Raw genomic sequence first — 23,132 nt, forward strand, 5'->3', positions numbered from 1 at the left:
CCAGGTCTTTCTCTGTTTCGGCTCTCACCCTCCTCCCCCTTCTCTCCCTCCCGACAGTACCCTCTCCCCACCTCTCCACTCTCTGGCACCAGGGCAGGCTACGGGAGCCGTGTGGGGGGTGGACAGAGCCAGCGGCTCCGTACATCTAATCCTGGCCGTGTCACTTCTTAGCATCTGTGTGACCTTGGGCAAGTCACTTAACCCCTCTGAGCCCCAGTTTCCTTGTAAGCAACATGGGGCTGATAACCTCTGCCTTGTGAGGCTGTTGCAAATTGTCAAAGGGTTCAAGTGAGAGACGTCCTGCCCTGGATCTAGCACATGGTGATTGCTCAAAAAAAAAAAAAAAAAAAAAAAGGAGGTGACTCTGTCTACGCTTTGCTGTGCGGTGCACGGCCTGGGGCCAGGTACCCAGCAGACAGTCAATAAACCACGGATGAATGAGGTTGAGGGGAGGCAAGGATGTTCCCTGTGGGTCTGGGTCTAACCTGTTCCATTCCCAACCGACCTGGGGGGGTCCCCACTTCGGGCCCGGCTGAACCCCTACTTCCTCTGTTGAGGTTCTGCTCCCCCACACCCCATCTGCAGTTCCTCCCCTGCCTGCTCTCTCCCCAGCGCCTGCCCATCTCTCCGCAGCCCTCCTGGCCTGCCCCAGCTTGGCCCCCCCCTCGTCCCATGATTCAGATCCCAACGGCGATTGCCAAACTCCATGCCTGAACCATGACGGCCTGCGGAGCTAGGGATTTTGACCCCCATTTTGCACTGAGCTAAGGGAGAAGGATCAGGGGGTGCGAAGGATCCCTGCCCCGCCTCCTCTCGCCAAGTGCAGGGGAGGTGAGAACAGATTAAGACAGTAGTCGGTCAAGGGCCTTTGAATAGGCATCTTTCACGTTCCAGCTGGTTCTCCTCCTCCTCACCTCCTTGGCCGGAGCCGTGTCTCCTGCCAGGAGCGCCTCTCTGCTACCCAAGTCCTGCCCTTCCTCCAAGACTGCCTTCTCTGAGCCTGTGGCTCTCCTTGCTCAGCTGGTCCAAAGCAGTTGGCTTGGAACATGCTTGTCCTGTTTTATGTGGGTTTGGCTTGTTTCGCGGGCTAGCCCAGGGTGGAACTTGTCTCTTGCCTCTTAGAATCCGGATCCTAGACTCTCAGAGATCATAACAGTCTTCTGGCCTGGGCAGAAACTCCTTCCGCAAACATCTCCCCATGCTCCTGCTTGCATGCCTCCGGTGACGGGAAAGTCACCCCCTCCCCGAGGCTCTCAGCTCTACCTGCAGAGAAGTCTTCTTTCTGCTGAGATAGAATCGACCCCCCCCATCTCCCCAGTTCCACCTCACAGAGCCCCAGAGCCCCAGGCTCATCTCTCGTCCACAGAGAGCCTCTCAGGCATTGCCCTGTCTTTCAAGGTCGAACTCAAATATCGCTTCTGCTATGAAGCCTTCCTGGATTTCCCGGGACTCTTCCGGGCCGCCCCGGGCCCCCAGTCCTATATGCTTCCCCCACCACTCATGCATGCTCCACCCAGCTGACAAAACATGGCGTGAGTAGCAAGAGGGAAAGTTAAACCTTAAAAATGTGCACTAATTGTAGGAGTCAGTCGGTCCAAGTAAACACATTCTGAATAAGAAGATGGATCGTTCTAGAAATTCACATTCCCACAGCCCCCTTATTTGATGAGACTTTGGCAGATGTTACATGACTGGAGCCTCCCACTGGGCCGAGGAAATAAGTGGGACAGAGAGGTTTCTCCTCATTTTATGGCCAGTGAGACGAGGCGCCTGGCCCGGGAGCCACAGCTGACCCCAGTCACACGCAGGGCCTTCTGCCTGGGCCCTGGGCTTCAGGTTCAAAGACGTGGAGAAGGCCGTTTGGGAACAAGCATTAAGCCAGCAGGCCTTGGCAAGGGGCTTCGCCAAGCCCCAGTCCAGGGGGCTGGCAGGGGAGCAGATAAGACCTCACGAAGCTGTTTATTGTTTGCCTGGAGAAAGGCTGCCAAGGGCTTTTCAAAAACAATCTATCCTCTAGTGGGTGACTCCGTCCCCTCCCTCCCCTGGGCACGTCTGCCCTCCTGCCTCGGCCCGGCGAGAACGGGATTAGCCCCTCGAGCACAGGTCCTCTGCTCTGGAGGCTCATCGGAGTTACCTGGGCGGCGTTTACAAAAATCCAGTTCCCTCCTCAGACCAAATAAAGCAGGAATTCTTGGGTGGGACCCTGGTATCAGAGCTGTTTAAAGTTCCCTGGTTAACTCCGGTATGCAGCCATGCAGCCGGGGCTGATAATCCCTGTTCCAAATCATCCTTAGTTCCGGAATCAGGAAAAGAAAAGGCTGCTAATATTTCTGGGACATGGGGGATGGAATTCTACCCAATTTAATTGTTTTCTCTCTCTTTTTAAATGGCGTGGGGGTTTGGGGCAGCTGGTCCTCAAAGCTACTTTGGACCCATCCTAAATGGGTCTAGACAACCCTTTCCATCACCGTTTTCTGAGGGAGCCCCCTCCACTGGCAATATAATTCTTTGGAGCTGGGGAACCCGTGGGGGTGAGAGCCTCCCGGCGGAGGGTGGGGCAGAGCTGGGCTCCCCAGGAGAGCCGGGCGGGTGGTTCTGTGTGTAGGTCTACGACCTCTCCCACTCCCCTGACCTCTCTCAGAGGCTCTGGGCAAAAACCCCAACAGATGTCAAGGATTCACACACCCCTTACTGGCCTGGGACCAGGCTCTACCACCTGGGACAGAGCTGAGACTCATGTTTGCAAAAAAGAACGAGGGCAGTTGAAGGTTATAGTGTCACCGAGGGCACAAGAAGAGGGTGCATTCTGCTCGAGGGTTTGCCCACTCTAGAGGACTCATCCCCGCTGTGCTCCTCCCCAGAGGTAGCCTGGTACTCAGCCCCCACCCCTCATCCTTTGGCAGAGAACTGGCTGGTGCTCACCCCCCCACGCCCCCCCCCCCCGGAGGCTGCCTTAGCCTGTCTCAGCCTCCATTTCCCTATTCGTAAAAGAGGATCATATTCTCGACTCTTAGGGTTTTTGAGGGGATTAATGTAATGGCCAGGCTCTGGGCAGAGCAGGTGCTCAGGGGCCACACCTGGGGGAGCAGGGAGGAGGTTCAGGAGGGCCCAGAGTTGCTGCTCTCGATGGGGGGGGAGAGGGGCTGCTGGGGTGGCCGGTCCTCTGGGGTTTGTCTCGCTCCCCCTGCTGGGCCCCGCCTGATGGTGTGCGAGTCCCCCCCCCCCCCAGGTGCAGGAGCTGACCTCCGCGCAGGAAGCCTCTACTCCCAGCAGTCCTGCCCAGCTAGTCTGTCGCACCGAAACCCACTGAGGCTGCCCAGTCCCTTACTCCAGCCCTCCCGCCTGGCTGTGCTCCCACCTGGGCCCCCCACGCTGGCCCCCGCTGAAGGTCTGGTTCTTACGGCAAGGGGGATGCCCCTAGAAAGCTGACCCCACCCAGGCTACCCCACCAAATGGCTTAAATATCTGCACTCCTCTCTTCCCAGGGCCAGGAGCACCTTCAGGGACCCCCGGGGGGGGGCCGCTCCCAGGGGCCCTTGAGGTGCATAGCAGCCCCATGGGGGGCACCCTTGTGGCCTGTGGCACTGATCATGCCCAAAGGTCCAGGACTGCTGCGAGGTCCACTTTAGCCCCTGCCACCGGCTGCCCTCCCTCTGCCAGGAGATGAATACCCTCCCTAGCTTCCCGATCCTCATTTGTGTTCTGTACCGCGCGCGCACGCGCGCACACACGCAGTGACAACCCACACCTGGATAGCATATTTCCCACGTGTCCATGCCTGTTGGGTGGCAACAGCACTTTCACGTACTTTACACCCCCCTACCCCAACACACACACACACATACACACACACACACACACACACACCTGCTCAGGGATGAACCTGTGAACAGACGTTCCCCCTCTACTGTTGGATAACACATTTGGGCATATACACACATGCCCACCTGTGTGATAGCATGCAACACACTTGTTCATGTGTGCACGTGCACACACACACATGCTCGGATGCCCCAGCCCTCCTCACCAGGGACGGACCACGGCAGCGGCTTTCCAACCCACAACCCAGTAATCCACTTAGCTCTGACCTTCCTCAGAGGGGTGTCCTGACTTCCCCGGGGGTACAAGGAACCTGTTGAGGTCACACAGCTTGCCGCGGCGGTGGAGCTGGCCTCCAGCCCAGGTCCCCTGCCCGCAGGGCATGTGTGCACACCCACTGGGTCCACAGGTGTGCAAACTGCTAGTGCCCAACAACCCAACGGGACCCCACCGGCCCCTTCCCGGCATGCTCGGGAGCCCCCCTCCCCCACTGGAACAGCACCCAGGACAAAGCAGGGGTCCTCAGCCCTGTCTGGGCGGCAGAACCTGGACCCCGCTGAGACCGTCCTGAGTCTTGGGGTGTCTGTGTGACAGGTTCCTTCTCAGCACGGGCTGGCTCCTGGGAGGGGCAGTTTCAAGGATCCAGGGACTGAGGGGCTCCCGCCTGGGACCCCCTGGAGGACGGCAGGGTGAAGGGCGCCCTCTGGTCTGTCAGTCCAGCCACCTGGCCGGGAGGCCGTCGGGCTGCCCGCATCCCCGGGAGCAGGGTAAAGCCTACCTCCAGGCTGCGAGGGGTGGGTGATGGACAGCAGGAGCAGAAGGACTCCGGGCCGCAGGGCTGCAGCTCTCAGACCCGCCATTTCGGGGAGAAATGCCCCAGCCCGCTCTCTGCGCCTCGTTTTATCCCCAAAGCGTAATTGCTGCCTCGTCGCGGAGAGGGAAGGAGGGAGGGAGAGAGGGCGGGCGGGAGGGCGGGAGAAGGGGGAGGCCTGGGGGAGGGGGCCGCGGGGAGGGGGGCAATTACGAAAGGCCCGGCTCACAAGCCTCCCAGGCTGGGTCTGACTGGACTGGACTGTGGGCTTTTTTCCTTAAAACACACTCAAGCGCGCGCGCTCACACACACACACACACACACACACACACACACACAGTTTCCCCCATCTCTCTCCCGCTTTCCCTCTGTAGCTGTTCTCTCACTGCTGGCCCTGTTCCCGCCAGAAAGTGCAAGGGGGGCCTCTGCCAGGACAGCCCTCGGGAGAGGAAGCAGGAGGGAGGGCCCTGCAGCCCGGCCAAAAATCCGGCCCCAGCCAAGGCCCGAGTGGCCAGGCCCCCGCCCCTCTGGCTGGGCCCCGGGCCCAGCGTGGGGACACAGGCCAGCTGTCCCGCGCCTCTGCCCCCACGCCGGCCCTCCAGACTCTCCCAACACCCCCAGGTCTGGCCAGGACCGTCCCTGCTCGAAGCTGGGGAGGTGGGGTGCTGGGCAGGTCTGGGGTCCAGGGCCCGGGGCCAATGTCTGCAAAGGTTCAGGGGCTGTGAGCAGAATGGCCTGGAAGGTGAGATCATGCTGGCGCTGCCCCATGGGGCATGTGGGGAAAGGAAGGGGGACCCTGACACACTATAGGGCTCCGTTCTTTATGGGCTAGGGTCACAGTCTCCTGCCTGATGCTGGGGAGGGAGTGTTGGGCAGGTCTGGGATCTGTATCTGCAAAGACGGGGGGGCTGCACCAGGGGAACGGCCTGGGAATTAAGACCATGTTGGCGTTGTCCCCTGGGGCATCTGGGGGACATGTGGGAGACCCTGACAGACCACAGGACTCCATTTGTCATGGATCAAGGTCACAGTCCCACACGCAGGCCTGTGCAGACCAATGTCTGGTAAAGTTCAGGCAGGATCCCCAGGTGCTCAGGGGGGACCGAGGGCTTGGGGACCTCACCCGGAATGAGAGGTGGCCCAGCCCCCCTTTTGCACCCAGCCCCTATCTGTCTCAGTGCTGAGTACCGCTAGCACCCAGACCAGACTCAGGGAGTCCCCAGACTGCTGGTTCCCTCCTGGCCCCAGGAGAACGCCCCAGGGGCTGACATTCCACTGGTGGCCAGGAGGGGGCGGCCCTGTGCTGAAACAGCTGGGACCAGCATTCCCAGAAGGACTCCGGGGGTCCCCGCCTGCCTGAAACAGGATGAGGACCCTGGGGATTTTTCTGGGGTCCAAGAGGGTAGGAGAGGGTCATGTCTCTCCAGCCCCCGACAGTGGGGGAAGAAATTCGGGAGCCAGAGCATTGAGGAGGGAAATGGGTACTTGCCTTCATCGGAGCCTCTGAGGGGGAAGAAGTCGAGGCCATACGTTCTGTGAGTTTTCCCTGCCCCCAGACAGAGAATGAGGGGCAGACACCACCACAGCTCTGAGCAGGGGAGCTAAAGCGCCCCTCCTGCCGCCGGGAGCCCCGTGGGCGTCTGGAGGGCTAGCCCATGCATTGGACTCAGGTGAAGCTCGCATTAAATTCTAGCTCTAGTGCTTTCTGCTGGAGTAATCTCTTCAGCGCTTCAGCTTCATCCCACGTCAGGTGGTGATAAAATCCCTGCCTGGAGGAGTTACTGCGGAGATAAGTAAAATGTCATATATTTCTATACCGTGCCTGCCAGGCCCCAAATGCTCCATTTGGTATTAGTCCTAGCATCGTGCTATTGCTATCACTCACCCTGCAAGGATCACCCCTGTGTTTAGTGTAACTATAAGCTTTGGCTCTCTGAGGGGCCACCCTGGGACCCTGGGGCCATTCCTTCCTCTCCCTCTGGTCTCGGGCAGCGGCCACTCCAGGAGTCTGGGAGGCGGGTGGGCACACGAGGAGAACAGGCTTGAAGCTATTTGCTCAGGAAATGCACAGCTCTTTCTTCCAGTGTGTGTTATTCGGGGGTACTTTGGGGTAGCTGATGGAGGTTATGCGCCTGAACTGGTCTTTGTGGGTGGGAGTAGGGGCTGCCCAGGGTCGGGGTCTGGAGGCTCAGTGCCTAGGGTGAGCCTGCATGTGGGGAGGGGAGGCTGGGGGGTGGCATCTGTGTGCCTGCCCCCTCCTGGGAAGGCAGAATGGAGGGGGTGCTGGGGAGGAGCTGGGCCCCACTCCTCTCAGGGCAGTGACGTGGGCAGGAACCGGCTTTCAGACTCGCAAACCGCAGTCTGCTCAGAGTCTTTATTAATTCCAGGACCGGGAGAGAGGCTGGAGCCAGAAGGAGAGTGCTTGCTGCCCGAGGATCCAGGAGAGGTGTGGAGGGGCACATGCTGGGAGCGACTTGGGGTTGCTGGGTCAGGCCTCTCCCAGCACGGCCAGGGCCCTGTGTTCCACCCCCACCGGGGACCCCCCTCTTCTTAGCACCCTGTGCTCACGGCAGCAGCTCCAGTAACTTCCACCCAAGATTCTGCACACCACAGAAGGGACCTCAGTTCAGAACCCACCCGTTGACCTGATTCTTCAGTGCAATGTAGCCCATTGCATTCAATACAGAATGTAAGGATCGGGGGTTGCGGTTATTAGCCAACATTCGTTAATTCATTCCCTCATACATTCCAGAAACCCGGCAGTCCTCAGTTGCTCTGTGCCCACCTCCCTGCATAGCTGTGTAGGTTAAATAAGGTCATGAAGGTTGAGCCGCCCACGGAGGGCTGCGTGGTGCACCGCAGGCTGGGTGAGCCTGGCTTCCTCCTTATCACCGCCAAGCCTCCCCTGCCCTCTCGCTGCCGGGCATCCAGGTGAGTCACTGACGGGCCATCTCCATCTTCCAAGTCCTCTGGGTGCACCTGTTTAGAAAGGACAGAGCCGCCAGCCCCGCGTGGCTCGGAGCATCTTACTGCTTTGTCCGGAAACCCGCAATTGCCTTCCAGATAAAGTTCAGACTTCTGAGTATGGCATTCAAGGCCCTGTATGACCCAGATCAACAGCTCTGACGCTCTCCTTCCTTTTGGCTGGCCTCCCTTCTGGCTGGTGGAGTGGCTCCCTAGCTCCTAGACTTGTCCTGGAGGGCTGGACATTGGCAAAGCTCCCTAGTCTCAGCTTCTGTCCCTGCAGGTCTGTGCCCTCGGCATTCCTGTCCCCAGCCCCTCTAAGGGGCGTTGGTGGGAACCTTCGTGGTTGGGCTTGGCACCTCATTTTCGGCCCCTCTGGCCTGGCCATCCCTGAAGGTAGTTTGAAGATGGACCCATTTCTGTCTCCTGTGTCATCTAAGAGTATTGGATAATAGCGCATTTGTGCCCTCTGGGAGTTGGGGGGGCAGAGGCTGCTGATGTGAACGGACTCCCGGAGACTGGGTGTGGTTTCTGTTTTCCCCTTGTCTCCACATGGTCCTTTTATCTGTCCAGTACCGGATGCACTGCCTGTGTGGGACCTGGAACCAGAGACAGAGAGAGAGAGAGACAAACGTTTGCTTTAGGGCTAGCCTGGGAAGAGCTTGGTGTCCATCGGACCCGGGACCCGTGCTGTGCTCCCACCCGGTGCCTGGGGTCCTCTGCTGTCAGTCATCTCTACCTCCATGTGAATAAGGGTCCTCTCAGCCAGTCCCGTAGGAAATAAAATCAAGATTACACTGGTAAGGAGAGCATGAATTTTTCAGGTGGACCCAAGTGAGGTTTGGGAAGGAACAGAATGCTGGTCGGGAGCTTGGGTCCGAGTGTAGACACTTCTGGAGAGAATCAGCAGCAAGGCCAAGTGACGCCCTCCCCCGACCCGACCCACCCTTGCTCATCGGAGCGGACATCAAGGCCAGACAGCCGCAGACATTAAGGCCAGCACCTGCCCCTCCTCTGATTTTAAATTTTCTGATAGTCCCATAAAATAAAAAAAAAAGTAAGTAAGATTAATTTTAATCATATGCTGTATTTAGCTCACTATGTCTAAAATATTATCATTTGAACATGTAATTGCTATAAAAGTTGTAGAGATGTTCTACATTCTTTTTTTTTTTTTTAAGATTTTATTTATTTATTTGACAGAAAGAGAGACAGCCAGCGAGAGAGGGAACACAAGCAGGGGGAGCGGGAGAGGAAGAAGCAGGCTCCCAGGGGAGGAGCCTGATGTGGGGCTCGATCCCAGGACTCCAGGATCACGCCCTGAGCCAAAGGCAGACGCTTAATGACTGAGCCATCCAGGCACCCCTACATTCCTTTTTTTGTAGCGACTCTTAAACTAGCATGGGCGACAAATGCCATGTGACCCAGCAACTGCCACCTCGGGGTATTGCTCTGAAGGAAACAAAAAAGCTACTTTGTTTTTTTTTTTAATTTTAAAAATCCTTTATTGCTAAAAAATACTAACCACCATCTGGGCTTTCAGTGAAAAAAGCTACTTTGAAAAGACATCTGCATCCCATGTTCATTGCAACATTATTTATTGCATTGCTACGACAGGGAAGCAACAAAAAAAATGTTATACACACACACACACACACACACACACACACACACACACACACAAAATGGAATGTTATTCAGCCACAAAAAAGAAAGGAATTCACGCTATTTGCAACGACATGGATGGACCTCATCGAGGACATTAGTGAAATAAGTCAGAGAAAGACACATACCGTAGGACCTCACTTCACAGAAATCTAAAATAAATAAACCCAAGCTCAGAGATACGGGGGACGGACTGGTGGTTGCCAGAGGCGGGATGAAATGGGGGAAGGGGGTCAAAAGGTACAAACCTCCAGTTCTACGATAAATGAGCCCTGGTGATGTCATGTACGGCTTGGTCACCTCAGTCACCAATGCCGTGCGGTATATTTGGAAGTTGCTAAGAGAGCGCATCTGAAAAGTTCTCATCATGACGGAAAAGGTGGTCGCTCTACCTGGTGATGGATATTAATCCGACTTCCTGTAGTGCTCGCAATATACACAAGTAACAAGTTATCATGTTGTGCCCCTGAAACTAATACGTTATATGTCAATTACACTAAAGAAAAAGAAAAAGAAAAAGAAAAAAACTGGCACTGAAGTTACATTTAGTGCTCTAGCAGCCCCATGTGGCCAATGGTCACCGGCGTGGACAACACAGGTGAAGGCCAGGAGGGGACCGATGACGATGAGCCCAAGGGTGGCTCCCACTAAAAAGACTGTAGGTAGGACAGGGCGTGGCGGGGGAGAGGGGCAGGGAAGAAGGGACGTCCTTGAGGGCCGGCGGGGGGAGGCCTGGGGTACAACAAAGACAGGCGGCCCCAGGGGAGAGGCCCTGCCTCATGCTGGTGACCCAACCATAGCAGGTGACAGCCCATGGCGGGGGTGGGGGGTGGGAAGGGTGGGGGCCTCCTGGGCAGCACCCAGAGCCAACGCTTTGGCCGGAAAATGAGAAAGGCCTTCTGTGGCTCGTCCCTGCCCAGAGGCAGCTGGGGACTTCTCTGAGCATGGGCCAGGAAAGGGAAGGAACCTGCCAAGGGGACAGATGTCAGACTTTGCTGGAGGTAAAGGGTCTGCAGTTAAACGCCGACGGATGGGAAGCTGTGGGTCTGGGCCACTTCATCACGTGGGACTGGCCTGAGGAAGAACAGGCGGTAGGCAGAGGCAGTTTGGGAGCTGGGAAGGCGGCTGGGACCCCAGTGTGGGGGTTTCTGCATCGCCCAGCCTGGGGTGCTAAGTGGAGGTTGGGGGTGCAGAGGGGGCTGGTGGTCATCAGGAGCTTGGGCGGATCACCTAGTAATACCCAATAATGGTGACATCAATGGTAATTAACCCACAGGAACCCCTGTTTCCTCTTATGGGGACAGGGGTCTCCACAAGCCTTTAAGATTGAAAACTCCTGGCTGTAAGCATCAGGTAGACAGCCCGTGCTCCAATCTGGGGGGGTGGGTGGGGGTCCGTGACACCATTTAGGCGACCAAAGCAGATGACAGGCTGGAGGGAGGGAGGGAGGGCCAGGGGGAAAGCCCCCTTCTCACAAGCACCACCCCCCTCCATGCCCCAGTTCTCGAGCTCCGCATCTCCGATCCAGCAAGCTCTGCGCAACGCCTCTCCTCTGCCCAGGCCTGGGTGTTTGTGTGTCTGAGTCATTTGTCAGTCTGGGTCCTTGGCCCGTGCGAGCCGGGGGGTGGGTGTCCCGGACAGGCCGTGCTGTTCTGCCCCGTGCTGTTCCCACATCGCGTCCTGAGCTGTCTGCTGCTGTCTGGGGGGGGAACATTGCTAGCCGGGCAGACTCTGCACGCCCCCCTCTCCCCGGGGACCCAGGACGGATGAATCCAGAACACGCCTTTCATTTGTTTGACACTTGACAGTTTACAAAGCACATCTCCATTTGCGATTGGGGATATTATTATCCCAAATATAAACACAGGGGTTAGGAGCTCTGTCTACAAACTCGGACTGCCAGAAAGAGCGCTCTTTGTGTCTCCTGTACATCTATGTACTTGTAACACGGAGCCCCTGTCACGTGGGCAGGCGACGGCCAATTCCATCCCGGTCACTGGCTCTCTCTGTCCCCACTCTCTGTCCCCACCCTCCGTCCCTAACCAAAACCCAGGTGTCCCCTGGCCTCGCTGATCTCATTGGCGCCTCTGTGACTTCGTGTACACCGGGACTGTGATGAGGCTGGGAAGCCCGGGGCTGGGGCCATCTCTGGGGACGCCTGCTCATGGTAATCTGCTCCTGGATCCACGGGGAACTCTCCCATCCCCGGGCAGGGAAATCTTCCCTCCAGACCTCCTACGCCTCCGGTATAACTCACTCAAAGAGAAGGCAGCCCTCTGGCTGCTTTGGCTTGCAGCCTGGTGAGCTGTGGGAGAGGCAGGATACAGGATAGACTCACACAGGTATTCATGGTTCCGTAAACTAGCCTGCTACCCAGGTGAGCAAAGTGAGTCTTTGGGGGGTACGCAAGCTCACCCACGAGCACTACGGCCTGGAGTGGAGGCCTTTGGGGCATTTCACCCTGCCAGTCACACCACTCTTCTGTTAGGGTGACGGCCCCAGCTGTGGGTTACACTCCACATCTGGAGAGCAAGGCCCTCTCTTCTGGGGCTGGGCACCCCAGCTGTTCCCGTGCTGGCTCCAGGAGCTGGTGGGCAGAGCTATTCTCGCTCCCCCTGCCCGACCTGTGCTCTCTCTGCCTGCCTCAAGGTAGTGCTCCCTCCTGCTCGCCCTTATGGGCTCGCCTCCTCTAGCCCATCGTGCCCAGGAGCCCTTCCAAGAGCCTGAGCTGGGAACACTGCTGGGCGGGGAGCTCTCTTCCTCCTGGGTTTTGCCGGTCTCCATCCCTACACCACGTTTGGCCACTCCCTGCCTTGGGCAGACCCCCTCCACCCATGCTCGGAACCCTCAGCTGGCCTGATCCCTGTGGCGCCAGGCGGGTCCCACGGGGCGGGCAGGGCAGCTGCCAGGATGCAGGGTGGGAGGCAAGCGAGGCCGGGCCAGGGGCTCCCGCTGGGCCTGGGTTATCTACTCCCTCATTCCTTCTGGTCTCCACATTCCCAAGCTGCCGGCTTTGGCTGGGCATTGGCCTTGGGAGGGGGAACCAACAGGACACCAGCACCTGCGATCCTGGGAGAGGGGATGTAATCAGGAAGGCTTCCTGGAGGAGAGGTTGCCAGAGTTGAACCTGTTCCCTTCCCTCAAAGGGAGATGCGTTCCGGGTGGTGTATGCAAAAGCAGGAAGGCTGAAGACCCTGGCCTTTGCCCTTCGGCCCACCCACAGGCTGCCTGCTTGCCTGCCTGCCTGCCTGCTGGGGAGCTTCCGGAAACCCAATCCCAGCTGTCCCGCCCTGTGTGAAGCCCGCCAGTAAAGGAGGATGCTGGCCCTTCCTGCTCAGCCTTCACGCTCTCCCAGCACTTTCCAAATTGCAGCCTGTGACCCATGGGTGGGGGTGAAATTGATTTAGTGGGGCAGGAACAGCATTTGAAAACGGAGGGAAGAGGATAGAATGGAATAGAGGCAAAGGTCATACTTGCTCCCGGACCAGCCTTGGGGCTTAGAGTTACGGGTGTAACTGGATTGTGGTGAGTTCTTGTCAACTCTAGCTGTGCATTAGAACCCATGGGGGTTTCTCGATCTCACTGCCCGGGCCATATCCCAGACCAGAGTCCCCGGTGTAGGGGCCTAGGGTGGGGTCTTCCCAGGAGCTTCTGATGCACAACAGAGATTGAGAAACACTGAACCAGGTGGCCCATCTCTGCAGGTGACTCCCACGGGGGGCTCCGGCTGTTGGGCCAGTGGTTCTCAGAGTTTAATGAGCGTGGAAGACATGGGTTCTGGGGCGCCTGGGTGGCTCAGTCGTTAAGCGTCTGCCTTCAGCTCAGGGCATGATCCCGACGTTCTGGGATCGAGCCCCACATCGGGCTCCTCCACTGGGAGCCTGCTTCTCCCTCTCCCACTCCCCCTACTTGTGTTCCCTCTCTCGCTGGCTGTCTCTCTTTCTGTCAAATAAATAAATAAAATCTTAAAAAAAAAAAAAGGGTTCTCAAAGTGTGGTCCCTGGACCAGCACCATCAGCAATGTGGATTTCCAGGCCCTGGCCCAAATCGGCCGATTCGGACACTGGGGTGGGACCCACAATTTGTGCTATCATGAGCCTGCCGGGTGATGGGTAAGCATCTCCAGGCATGAGAACTGCTGACCTGACCTTGACCATGAGGCCCCTCTGTGTGAAGGTCACCTGGGTCTTCCAACCACAGCTTTTGCTTCTGGAAAGAAGGTTTCCAGAGGGCATGCTAGTCAGCTCAGGCGGCCACAGCAAAGGATCACAGACCTGGGGGCTCAGACAATAGGAATTTATTGTCTTGCTGTTCTGGAAGCTGCGAATCTGAGGTGGATACCTTCAATGTCCTACCCCATCAACCTTGTGGTTTCTCCCAAGGCCCCTCTCCTCGGCTTGCAGACAGGACGGCCGCCTTCCCCGGCATCCTCTCGTGCTCACCACTCTGTGTATGTCCGCATCCTAATCTCTACTTCTTATAAGGGCACCAGTTCACCTGCATGACTTTGTCTTGACTTAATGGCCTCTGTAAAGACCCTAGTCTCCTCCTTCTTCCCAGGCTCCGAATGCAGCCAGGGAACATTCTGGAACTAAGCTCTCCAGACACTCTGATTCCTTCCCCGACCGCCAACATGCTCATTGCACCCTCTCCTGAAAGCAGACCCTCTGGTTTTGATTCTTGCCTGGGCTTGAAGGGTGGGTTTGAGGAGGTGTGTGGTCTTTTCAAGAATATTCGAGATGCCTTAGAAGGACAGAATAGTCCTCAGCTGCTCTGACTGCTCCAAAGGGGCTTTCCTGGTCACACTGTGCCACCAGATGGGCTGAGTATCCAGGAGGGTGTAAGATTGTTTTCATTCACTTCTTTAAAAATCTTTGGGGATGCCCCGGTGACTCAGTCGGTTAAGCATCTGCCTTCAGCTCAGGTCATGATCCCAGAGTCCTGGGATCGAGCCCCATGTCAGGCTCCCTGCTCACGGGGGAGTCTGCTTGACCCTCTCGCTCTGCTCCACAACCCTCCACCCTCCACACTCATGCTTTCTCTCTCTCTCAAATAAATAAATAAATAAATAAATAAATAAATAAATAAATAAGATCTTTAAAAAAATTCTTTGATTCAGGCTGGCTGCCCACTCTTCTCCCATCAGCCCAGACTGGTGAGACCTCATGATATAGAAAAAAGGCATCTGAGAGTGTTTGGGGGAGGCCTGTCAGGAGGGGGTGAGGCAGAAGAGGTGCCAGGTGGGTCCAGCCCAGGAAGGCTTCCCAGAGGAGGTGAGATATGGCTTTGGATTCTAGCCTGTACTGAGCTCCTGCCACCCGTCAGGAACCCTGGTAGGAGCTTCCGTGACCCTAACTGGTTTAATCTCCAGACACGTGGGGGAGGTGCTGTTATTCCCTAGCATTAATCATATATTTTTTATTCTGTATTTTCGATGCCTTGATATCTTGGGGTCTTGTTGACCCTAAAGAAATCATCCCTCCCAGGGCTAGCTAATTCCTACAGAAAGCAAACATGCTTTTCACGTATAAACCAACCAATCCAGAGCCCGCACCTCCACCACCACTCCAGGCCGTTATCCCCCTGCCCTAGTCACCGCGTGGCCAGGCATCAGACAATTAGGGACAGTCTCTACACCCAAAAGCCCACTTACATTGCTCAAAGTAGCCAATCCTGAGCCTGCTTATCCGGCCTCACCCATTCCTTCCCAGCAAAGGCTCCTGCCCCCGTTCCTTCCCCACTGCCTCCTGACCAGCCCTGGTGCTTCCCCGTGTGGGCCCTGCATGGTGTACCCCTTTCTCCTGGGATCTGGGAGAACTATCTTTAATGGCGGCCCTCTCCTGATCTGTGGGCCTCACCATACCTGACCTGTATTTTGGAACATCCTCCTCCCATTTTCAAAAGAGCAAACTGATGCCTGGAGAGGTTAAGCGACTTGCCCAAGGTCCCACAACAAGTCGTGGCAGACGAGATTTGAACCTCGTTCCAAGCCCAGCATCTCCCTCTGCAGCCCCTGTCCTCGGAGAGAATGAGGTCTGAGAGGGAGTGGGGAGGAAAAGCGCGGTTTGAGAGGGGCCCTGAGCACCTGTCCTGGAGTTTTGGCCCTTTGCACTGGGGGTTCCCCCACCCCTCCGCCCAGTCCATGCTTTCTCCAGGCTGGCCCACTGCATCTCATCTCTGGATTCTTGAGGGAGGTGGGGAGAGAGGGGGGATGAAACACCAACTCGTTTGGGAACAGGGGGCTGACCTGCCTTAAAGCCTAGCCCCACTCCCTCTGGATGTCTAGAGTTTCTTTCACAGCCAGGAACTCCTTGGGGGATGGGGCTATGTCCCGACCCCGCTGCATCCCCAGCACCCATCTTGACCCGACCCAGAACACATAACTGGAAGGGGGTAAGTAAATGGATGGATGTCTCCTGCTTTCTGTCCCTTTCTCTCTGTCTCTCATTCTGTGTCTCTTCGTGTACGTGTCTCTTTCTCCTGTGAGTCTCTGCATGTTCCTGCTTGTGTCTTTCTCTGCCTCCGGGAGCTTCACTTCCGCAGGGCCTGAGACTTTTAAGTCCCTGGGTTTGCATTACGTAGTTTATCCTACTATGCAGAGCTTGGATAGGGGACCCTGGGATCATGACCTGAGCCGAAGGCAGATGCTCAACCGACTGAGCCACCCAGGCGTCCCTCCACAAGAGCATTTTCAAGTGAGAACAGCACACGCAAAGTGTGCAAAGCTTGGGTGGGGGGCTTGGGGATTTTTACATGTCTAGATACCATAACACCCCCCCACCCCCAACATCTAGAACATTTCCAGCCCAGCAGGGACTCTGTGCCCCTTCCAGGCAGTACCTGCTAGAGATCACCGCCCAGGTAAAGTCTGCCATCACAGATTAGCTTTGCCTGTCCTGGGACTTTGCAGTGGGTTGAGTTGTGTCCCCCCAAAGATATGTTCACATCCTAATCCCTGGGGCCTGCGAATGGGACCTTATTTGGAAATACAGTCTTTGCAGATATAATCAAATTAAGATGAGGTCATACTGGATTAGTGTGGGTCCTAAATACAGTGACTGGTGTTTTCAGAAGAAGGCCATCTGAAGACACAGGGACATAGAGACACAGGGAGACGATGGCCGCGTGAAGCCACGGGGACATGCAGACACATGGGGAGAAGACAGGCAGGTGAAGACAGAGGCAGAGATTAGAGTGAATCGCCTATGAGCCAAGCAATGCCAAGGATGGCCATCGACCATCAGAAGCTAGGAAGAGGCGAGGAAGCGTTCTTCCCTGGAACCTTCAGGAGGGTCGTAAGCCATCTACCACCTTGATCTTGGACTTCTGGCTCCAGCACTGTGAGACAATGAATTTCTGTTGTTCTAAGACACCCCATCTGTGCTGATTTGTTACAGTCGCCCCAGGAACCTCACACAAACTTCGTATGAATGGAACTCCACAGATTGTATTCTGGTGTCTGATTTCCCTTGCTCATATCGTGCCTGTGAAATTTACCCATGTTGCTGTGTATAGCAGTACCGTGTTCTTTTTTTTTTTTTAAAGATTTTATTTATTTATTACACAGAGATAGAGACAGCCAGCGAGAGAGGGAACACAAGCAGGGGGAGTGGGAGAGGAAGAAGCAGGCTCATAGCGGAGGAGCCTGACGTGGGGCTCGATCCCATAATGCCGGGATCACGCCCTGAGCTGAAGGCAGACGCTTAACCGCTGTGCCATCCAGGCGCCCCAGCAGTACTGTGTTCTTTTTCACTGCTGGTGGTGTTCCATCTTATGAATATCCCACAATTTATTTACCCATTCTAATGTTAATGTGCCTTTGGGTTGTTTCCTCTTTTTTTTTTTTTTTTTTGCTATTATGAATAATGTTGTCAGAGGCATTCCTGTCTTTCTGTGGACGTATGTCCTCATTTCTCCTGGGTATAGAGCTAGGAGTGTAACTGCTGAGTGTTATGGTAATTAGATGCATAATTTTTTGAGGAACTTCCAGATAGCTAAAAAATGGTTGTACGGGGGCGCCTGGCTGGCTCAAGAGGAGTGTGCCACTCTTGATCTCAGGGTTGGGAGTTCGAGCCTCACATTAGGCATGGAGGTTACTTAAAAATAAAATCTTAAAAAAAAAAAAAGGAAGAAAAAGTGGTTGTACTGTTGTATATTCCCACCAGCGGTAGACGAGAGTTCCAGTTGGTCTTCAACCTGTCAACACTTAGAATGGGCAAGTCTTGAAATTTTAGCCACTTTGTTGGGTGTATAAGCGTATCTCATTGTGATTTTAGCTTTCATTTGCCTGATGAGTAACGATGGTGAATACTTTCTCATTTGCCTCTTGGGCATTTGAAATCCTTGTTTGTGAAGTGCCTGTTCAAGTTTTGTCCATTTTTGAAAATTGGGTTGTTTCCTATTTTCCCATCGGGTTACAGACGTCCTTTATATATGCTGGTATGATTTCGTGGTTGGTTATATGTATGAGAAAGATCTTCTCCCACTCTGTGGCTTGCCTTTCTTTTAATGTGGTCTTTTGGTGAATGGAAGCTCTTGATTTTGACGAAGTCCAATTTATCAATCTTTTCTCTAGTGGTTAGTGCTTTTTTTCTGTCCTGTTTAGGAAATCTTTGCCTACCCAAAGGTCATGAAGTTATTCTCCTAGGTTTTTCTTTTAGAAGCTTTATAGTTTTACCTTTAACTTTTAACATTGACCCAAGAGCATTTTAAATCTCAGAGGACCAGGCTTCAGCCTGCCTGCACACCCCCTTCCCAAGCTCGGTGGCTCTGGCGTCTGGGAAAACTCCTTCCCTTCTGGGTCACCAGCTGCCCTGCCTCTTTCCCTGGCCCCAGCTCTTCCTCCAGGCCCTGGAATTAATAAAAGCTCTGAGCTGCCTGTGGTTTTTGGAATGAGTGCTCGTTCCAACCTCTGTCAGGATTCAGGCAGCAAGTGGGATCCCCCGTCCCCTCTCCATATGCTCTGCTTTTCCCATCGGGTGTGGGACAAGCTTACCCATTCACATGGCTCCAAGGGTCCTCAGACAGAATCTCCAGGAAGCCTTCTTACCTGATCTTTCCTCACTCCTCCCTAAACCCACCCCACCATCTGGAAACTTCCTGGTCACTTCTCTCCCCTTGTTCATAGATTCAAAGCTAGAGGAGATTGTCCCCACCTCAGGATGGCAAATAGTTTCCATTGCCAACCACGATGGCTGCCTGGCAGCGGTGGCCTGGAAGGGTGTTAAGAAGGATCCTGATTTAGCTACTGAGAACCATACAGTTGCTTGGTAATGTCTGTCTGGGAGCAATCGCTGGGGGTTTTGCCTTTAATGTCTCTGATCTCGTCTGACTCCCCATTAGGATTAATCCAAAGTCGAGTTTCAAGGACACATACGAGGGCACTCAGGGATTAATCAGGAGGCCTGGTTTGGAAGCACTGGCATGTTTAGTACATACTGATAGGACACGTGCTATATTCCGGACCCTGTGCTGGGCATTGAGAGCATGACGGTGGTAAGACCTACTCTAGTGGCTGACTGGGGCTCCCCCTATTGAATTATGTCTCTGTAGGTGACTTTCAGGGAAGAGATCCATAAGCAAGGCCTTGTGAGCAAAACGGTGTGAATACCCTTTAAACAGCCCAGGGGTGCTCCGGGGTGTCTAAAATAGTCCTTGGGGCCTGCTCGGGCACTGTTCCGAGGCTAGCCCACTGGTGCTGCCCTGCTACACCGTCTTTCCCGCTCTGAGCAGCCTCAGTGTTCTCCACCCTTCTCCAGCTGTGACACACACACGTATAGACACACACACACACACACACGCACACACACACACACACATGCACGGGAATATGAACACAGACGGGCGCAAATAGTCTCTCTCTTCCCAACTCACAGCGTAGTCAAAAACCAAGGTTCTGGGCTACGGATTTCAGGTTCAAGTCCCCACTGCCCACTTTGAACTGTTTGCCCTTGGGCCCCAAGTCTCAGCTTCCCCACTGATTGGAGGGGCCTGGGGTGAGGAGCCAAGGAGCACACTCTCTGCAGCCCCACCTCCAACCTCGCGGCCCCACTCGGATCACTGGCTCAGGGCTAGTGCAAGAAACTGGGGCCCCCCGGGGCTCCGCAGGAAATTCATCTCCGTGCCCCCTGCCCAGAGCTCGGCACCGAGCCGGGGACATGGAGACTCCATCAAGGCCTGTCATGGGAGGGAGGGCAGGCCAGGATTTTGCTCTCAATCTTCTGGTGGTTTTCCCTCTGGGAAAGACTTCATTTGTTTCAGAAGCATAAAGGGCCTTACATTCTGTCTGTTTCGGGAGCAGCTAAGCTGGGAGAAGGCCATTCCAGCCTCCACTGGACCACAGGGGCCCCACGAGGTGAGCCCCAACCTGCTGGGGAGCTGCTGCCCTCCTGGGCCCCATGTTTTCTGTGTTTCCATCATGGCCACCGCCCCGCTGGGCCCTGGCCAAGCCCTCACTCGCTGGTGAGGGCCAAGCCAGGGCCGTGCCAGGCTCAGCGGAGGCCCTTGGCCAAGAACAGCAGAGCCGCCCTCAGGAAAGCTGGGGATTAAGCCACAGGCCAGCGGGGACTCAGGTATCCGCCTCCTGCCCCAGCCTAGAGATGAGGGGCACAGCGACCTCCCTCCTGCTAAGGGCTGTGATGTGAGGGGACCAGCGCAAGCCACCCACCCGGGAACGTGGGGACACAGCACTGCCTGGGCCAGCTCTCTCGAGAACAACCTTCGGGAAGAAGCCGAGGCCATATGCCTCCTGCCTCCTGTCTCCAGTAGTCCTCGGTCCTAGGGCCTGGAGTGCTCTCTCCCCCAGCCCAGGGCCACACTGGACCCTGGGTGACAGCAGCCTAGCTCCTGTCCCTGATGCCAGCATGAGCCCGGCCCCAGACTTGGAATCTCATGGGGTGGGGGCCAACCTGAAGGAATGGGGAGGAGTATGTGGGTGGCTCTGGACAGATAGTCCCTTCTGCTGGGGCCACCTCTGTGCCTAGCCAGGGTAATGTGGGCCGACAGCCTGGCCATGCTGCGGGCCATGGGGGGAGGGGCGGACTCCAGCACCTGCCGTGGGCTGTGGAGATGCCCACCTTGCTTGGTATGAGTCCAGGGCTTGGGCTCTCGTCCTCGCCTGGGCTTCTGCGCACTTTACTCCCATCTAGGGTGCGTTTCTCCCACTCCTGTCCTGTCCAGATCCAACCCATCTTTCAGTTCTTGCTTGCCTCCGGGAGCCTTCTTTGACCTTGGGCTGGATTGAGGTCTCCTTCCTGCCCCCCAGGGCCCTACTGGTGTGACATCGACCACCTGGATGGCTGCCATCTGCAGAAACCTGTGTCTCCCTTAGACAGGAGTCCCTTAGAGGCCACCCTTCTGCCTCTACTCCCCAGCCTCCCTCTCCTGACCTTAATGCTCTCATTGCCCTCTGGGCTGTGCCTGCCCCTGGCTGGGCCCCACCAGAGCAGGTGGCTGCCCGACCTGGCCTGGTCCTCTGTCTGGGCCTCCTCTAGGCCCCTCCCTGTGGGCTCAGGCGGGTGGGGGTGTCTGCAGGGACGCTGACTCAGATGTTATTTTGGGCTCCCCTTGGGCCCGGCAAGCTCTGGGGCCTCAGGCCTGTTTAGACGGCTGGGCCGGATGTGACCAACTCCAGGCACTCGGTTCTCCACAGGGCTGGGGGAGAGGCTGGCCAAGGCAAATGCGGCTGGGCAGGGGGCAGGCAGGAAGGACAGGCCTGGCAGGTCAAGGGATCCAAAGGGTGACTGAGGCCCTGCTCACCTCAGCCTTTGTTCTTAGCTCCAGCGGTCGCAGGCGAGGTCCGGGGCTGGGGGTGGGGGGCAGGTGCGCTAGGGCTTGAGAGATCATTGTCTGGTAGATTCAAGGGCTCGGAATCCCCCAAACTAGGATGCCGGTCAGAAGGGCCAGGCCTCAGAGGGCATGGCCTTGATGCCCTCACACAGACATACACCTCTGCTCCCGTCGCAGGGGCTGGGGGCTCATCCCCGCCTGGGTCTCTGACCGGACCCCTCCCCCGCCCCACATCAGAGCTGTCATCTCAGAAGCTGTTCAGACAAAAGCCAAGAGGCAGGTGCCCTGGGGCTCCCGGCAGGCTCCTCCCCGCAGCAGGCCTCCGCTTTTTGCCGGTGGAAAGAGGTGTTTGGTTTCACCATTCTTTGGGTCCTGGCACCTGGTTCAGCAGGGGGCCGGGACAGCCCCAGGTCTGCTGTTCTGATGTGGCCTCCCAAACGGGGGCAGGTGGTTCCTCTTTCCCTGAACATCCGTCCTCAGCCCCTGCCCCGGGCCCTAGCCCAGAAATGTCTAAGGAAACATGAACAGCCTTGAGCTCTGTCCACCGTGTCCAAATTGAAAGCAGAAGAGGCTGGGGCTCTGCTGTTAGCTCCCGCAGAGCAGGTGACCAGCCTAGGGCTGCGGCTGGGGCCCCAAGTGCCCCTCGGGGCTGCCCCCTTATGGGGGCTCCATTGTCTGGACGTTCGGGACTGGCTGGAGGGTGGGTGGCTGGTGTCAGCCAACCTCACGCCTGGGCGCAGGGACGCAAAAACCCGCTGTCTTGGTGGGAGGCCTTTCGGAGGGTGGGTCGGCTGCTACGGACCTGCTGGGCCACTGACTCTCCAGCTGCCCCGGGGGACCGGGGAAGCACACCCCCTACTCTGAGATGTTCCAGAGCCACCTGAGGTCTGGGCCCGGGTTCCCCACTGGAGAGGGGAGGAATGTGGACGGCACTCCCACCACCCCCACCTTGATCGGTCACCCGCAGCACAAGGCCAGGGATCAAGGTGAGATGAGAGAGGGCCAAAGGGGAAGGAGAAGCTGGGGACCGGTGAGAGGGGGTGTCCTAGGCCCCGTAGCTGGCTTCTGGGCTCAAAGAAGGAGGAAGGAAGAAGCTCCTGCAGGCAAGAGGCCAGAGGGAACACAGGCTGTTCCTGCCATGAGGTGGGCATGGGGATACTGGTGGGCCCCTTTCTATGCTGTTGGAATGAGCTATCTAGGCCAAGACCCAAAGTTTCTAACTCTAGACCCTTTGGGGTTAGAAGTCCCTGAGGGAACCCATTGTATGGAGGGTAAGACTGAGGCCCACAGAGGTGTGTGGCTTGCGCAAAGTCAGTGTGCCTGGCTAGTAGGGAAACTGGTGTCCATGTCTCAGTCTCCCAGACTCAAAGACAGTACTTGGCCAAGCAGGACCTGGGTGTGGGTAGGGGCAGTTGACCTCCATTCTCAGTGAAATGCCCCTTGCTGCAACCTGATCCCAACCCCGGAGATATTCCCACCAGGCCTCCGGGCAGGTGGTGGAGAAGTGTGGCCTTCCAGAGCCCAGGGCCCCTTTGGACTGAGGACATGGCTGGCCCAGGCAGCCCAGCGTTCCGGCAGCCGCCCAAGTATGTGGACGGCAGTGTGGACAGTGTTCCCGCCACGTTCCCAGAGCACGCACCAAGGAAAACATGGAATGTTTCTTGGATGACACAGTCTCCATCCAAAGTCATGCATTCCTGTGGGAGGGCAGTGAGGAGGGGTCGTGGCTGTCTGCAGGGGCGGGGGCCCTGCCTCAGCACGCACAGTCCTGTCTGCAGACGTGGGTCCCCAAGTTGTGCCCACAGCCAAGGGAATCTGTGTTGGATGCCCCGGCAGACGGCAGTGCCATTAGCATGAGCCCACGGTGCCTCTGCTGTCAGTCAGCAGACACCGGCCGGTGTGTCTGGCTGATGGCCTGGTTCTCTTTCCTGCCCCGGGGTGCTCAGCTGGTACATCTCCCTGCCCCATACAACTAGTATGCCCCTGCCTATGAGTATCTTCAGCTCTGGGCAGGTAGCAGGTGCAGCTCTTGACCTTGCCCACGCTGACTTCCCCTTGCTCCTGTGTTCTGCCCAGGCCCCAGCTG

The 23,132-nt window shown here is 56.6% G+C and overlaps 1 protein-coding gene across 3 annotated transcripts in view; it reads right to left on the reverse strand.

Annotated features, from left to right (window-relative positions):
- ELN (elastin) overlaps positions 1-4,888 on the reverse strand; it is a 31,637-nt gene extending 26,749 nt beyond the window's left edge. For 2 of the 3 annotated variants that reach the window (XM_026515981.4, XM_026515985.4), the window contains exon 1: positions 4,598-4,874. In XM_026515981.4, coding sequence (XP_026371766.2) covers positions 4,598-4,679 — 82 coding nt within the window. In that variant the 5' untranslated portion in view covers positions 4,680-4,874. Of the gene's footprint in view, positions 1-4,597 lie in introns of all 3 variants that reach the window. The other variant, XM_026515978.4, reaches the window with a different exon arrangement.
- Between the last annotated feature and the right edge of the window lie 18,244 nt (positions 4,889-23,132).

Source organism: Ursus arctos, unplaced genomic scaffold, assembly GCF_023065955.2.
Source record: "Ursus arctos isolate Adak ecotype North America unplaced genomic scaffold, UrsArc2.0 scaffold_2, whole genome shotgun sequence".
Classification (NCBI taxonomy): Eukaryota; Metazoa; Chordata; class Mammalia; order Carnivora; family Ursidae; genus Ursus; species Ursus arctos.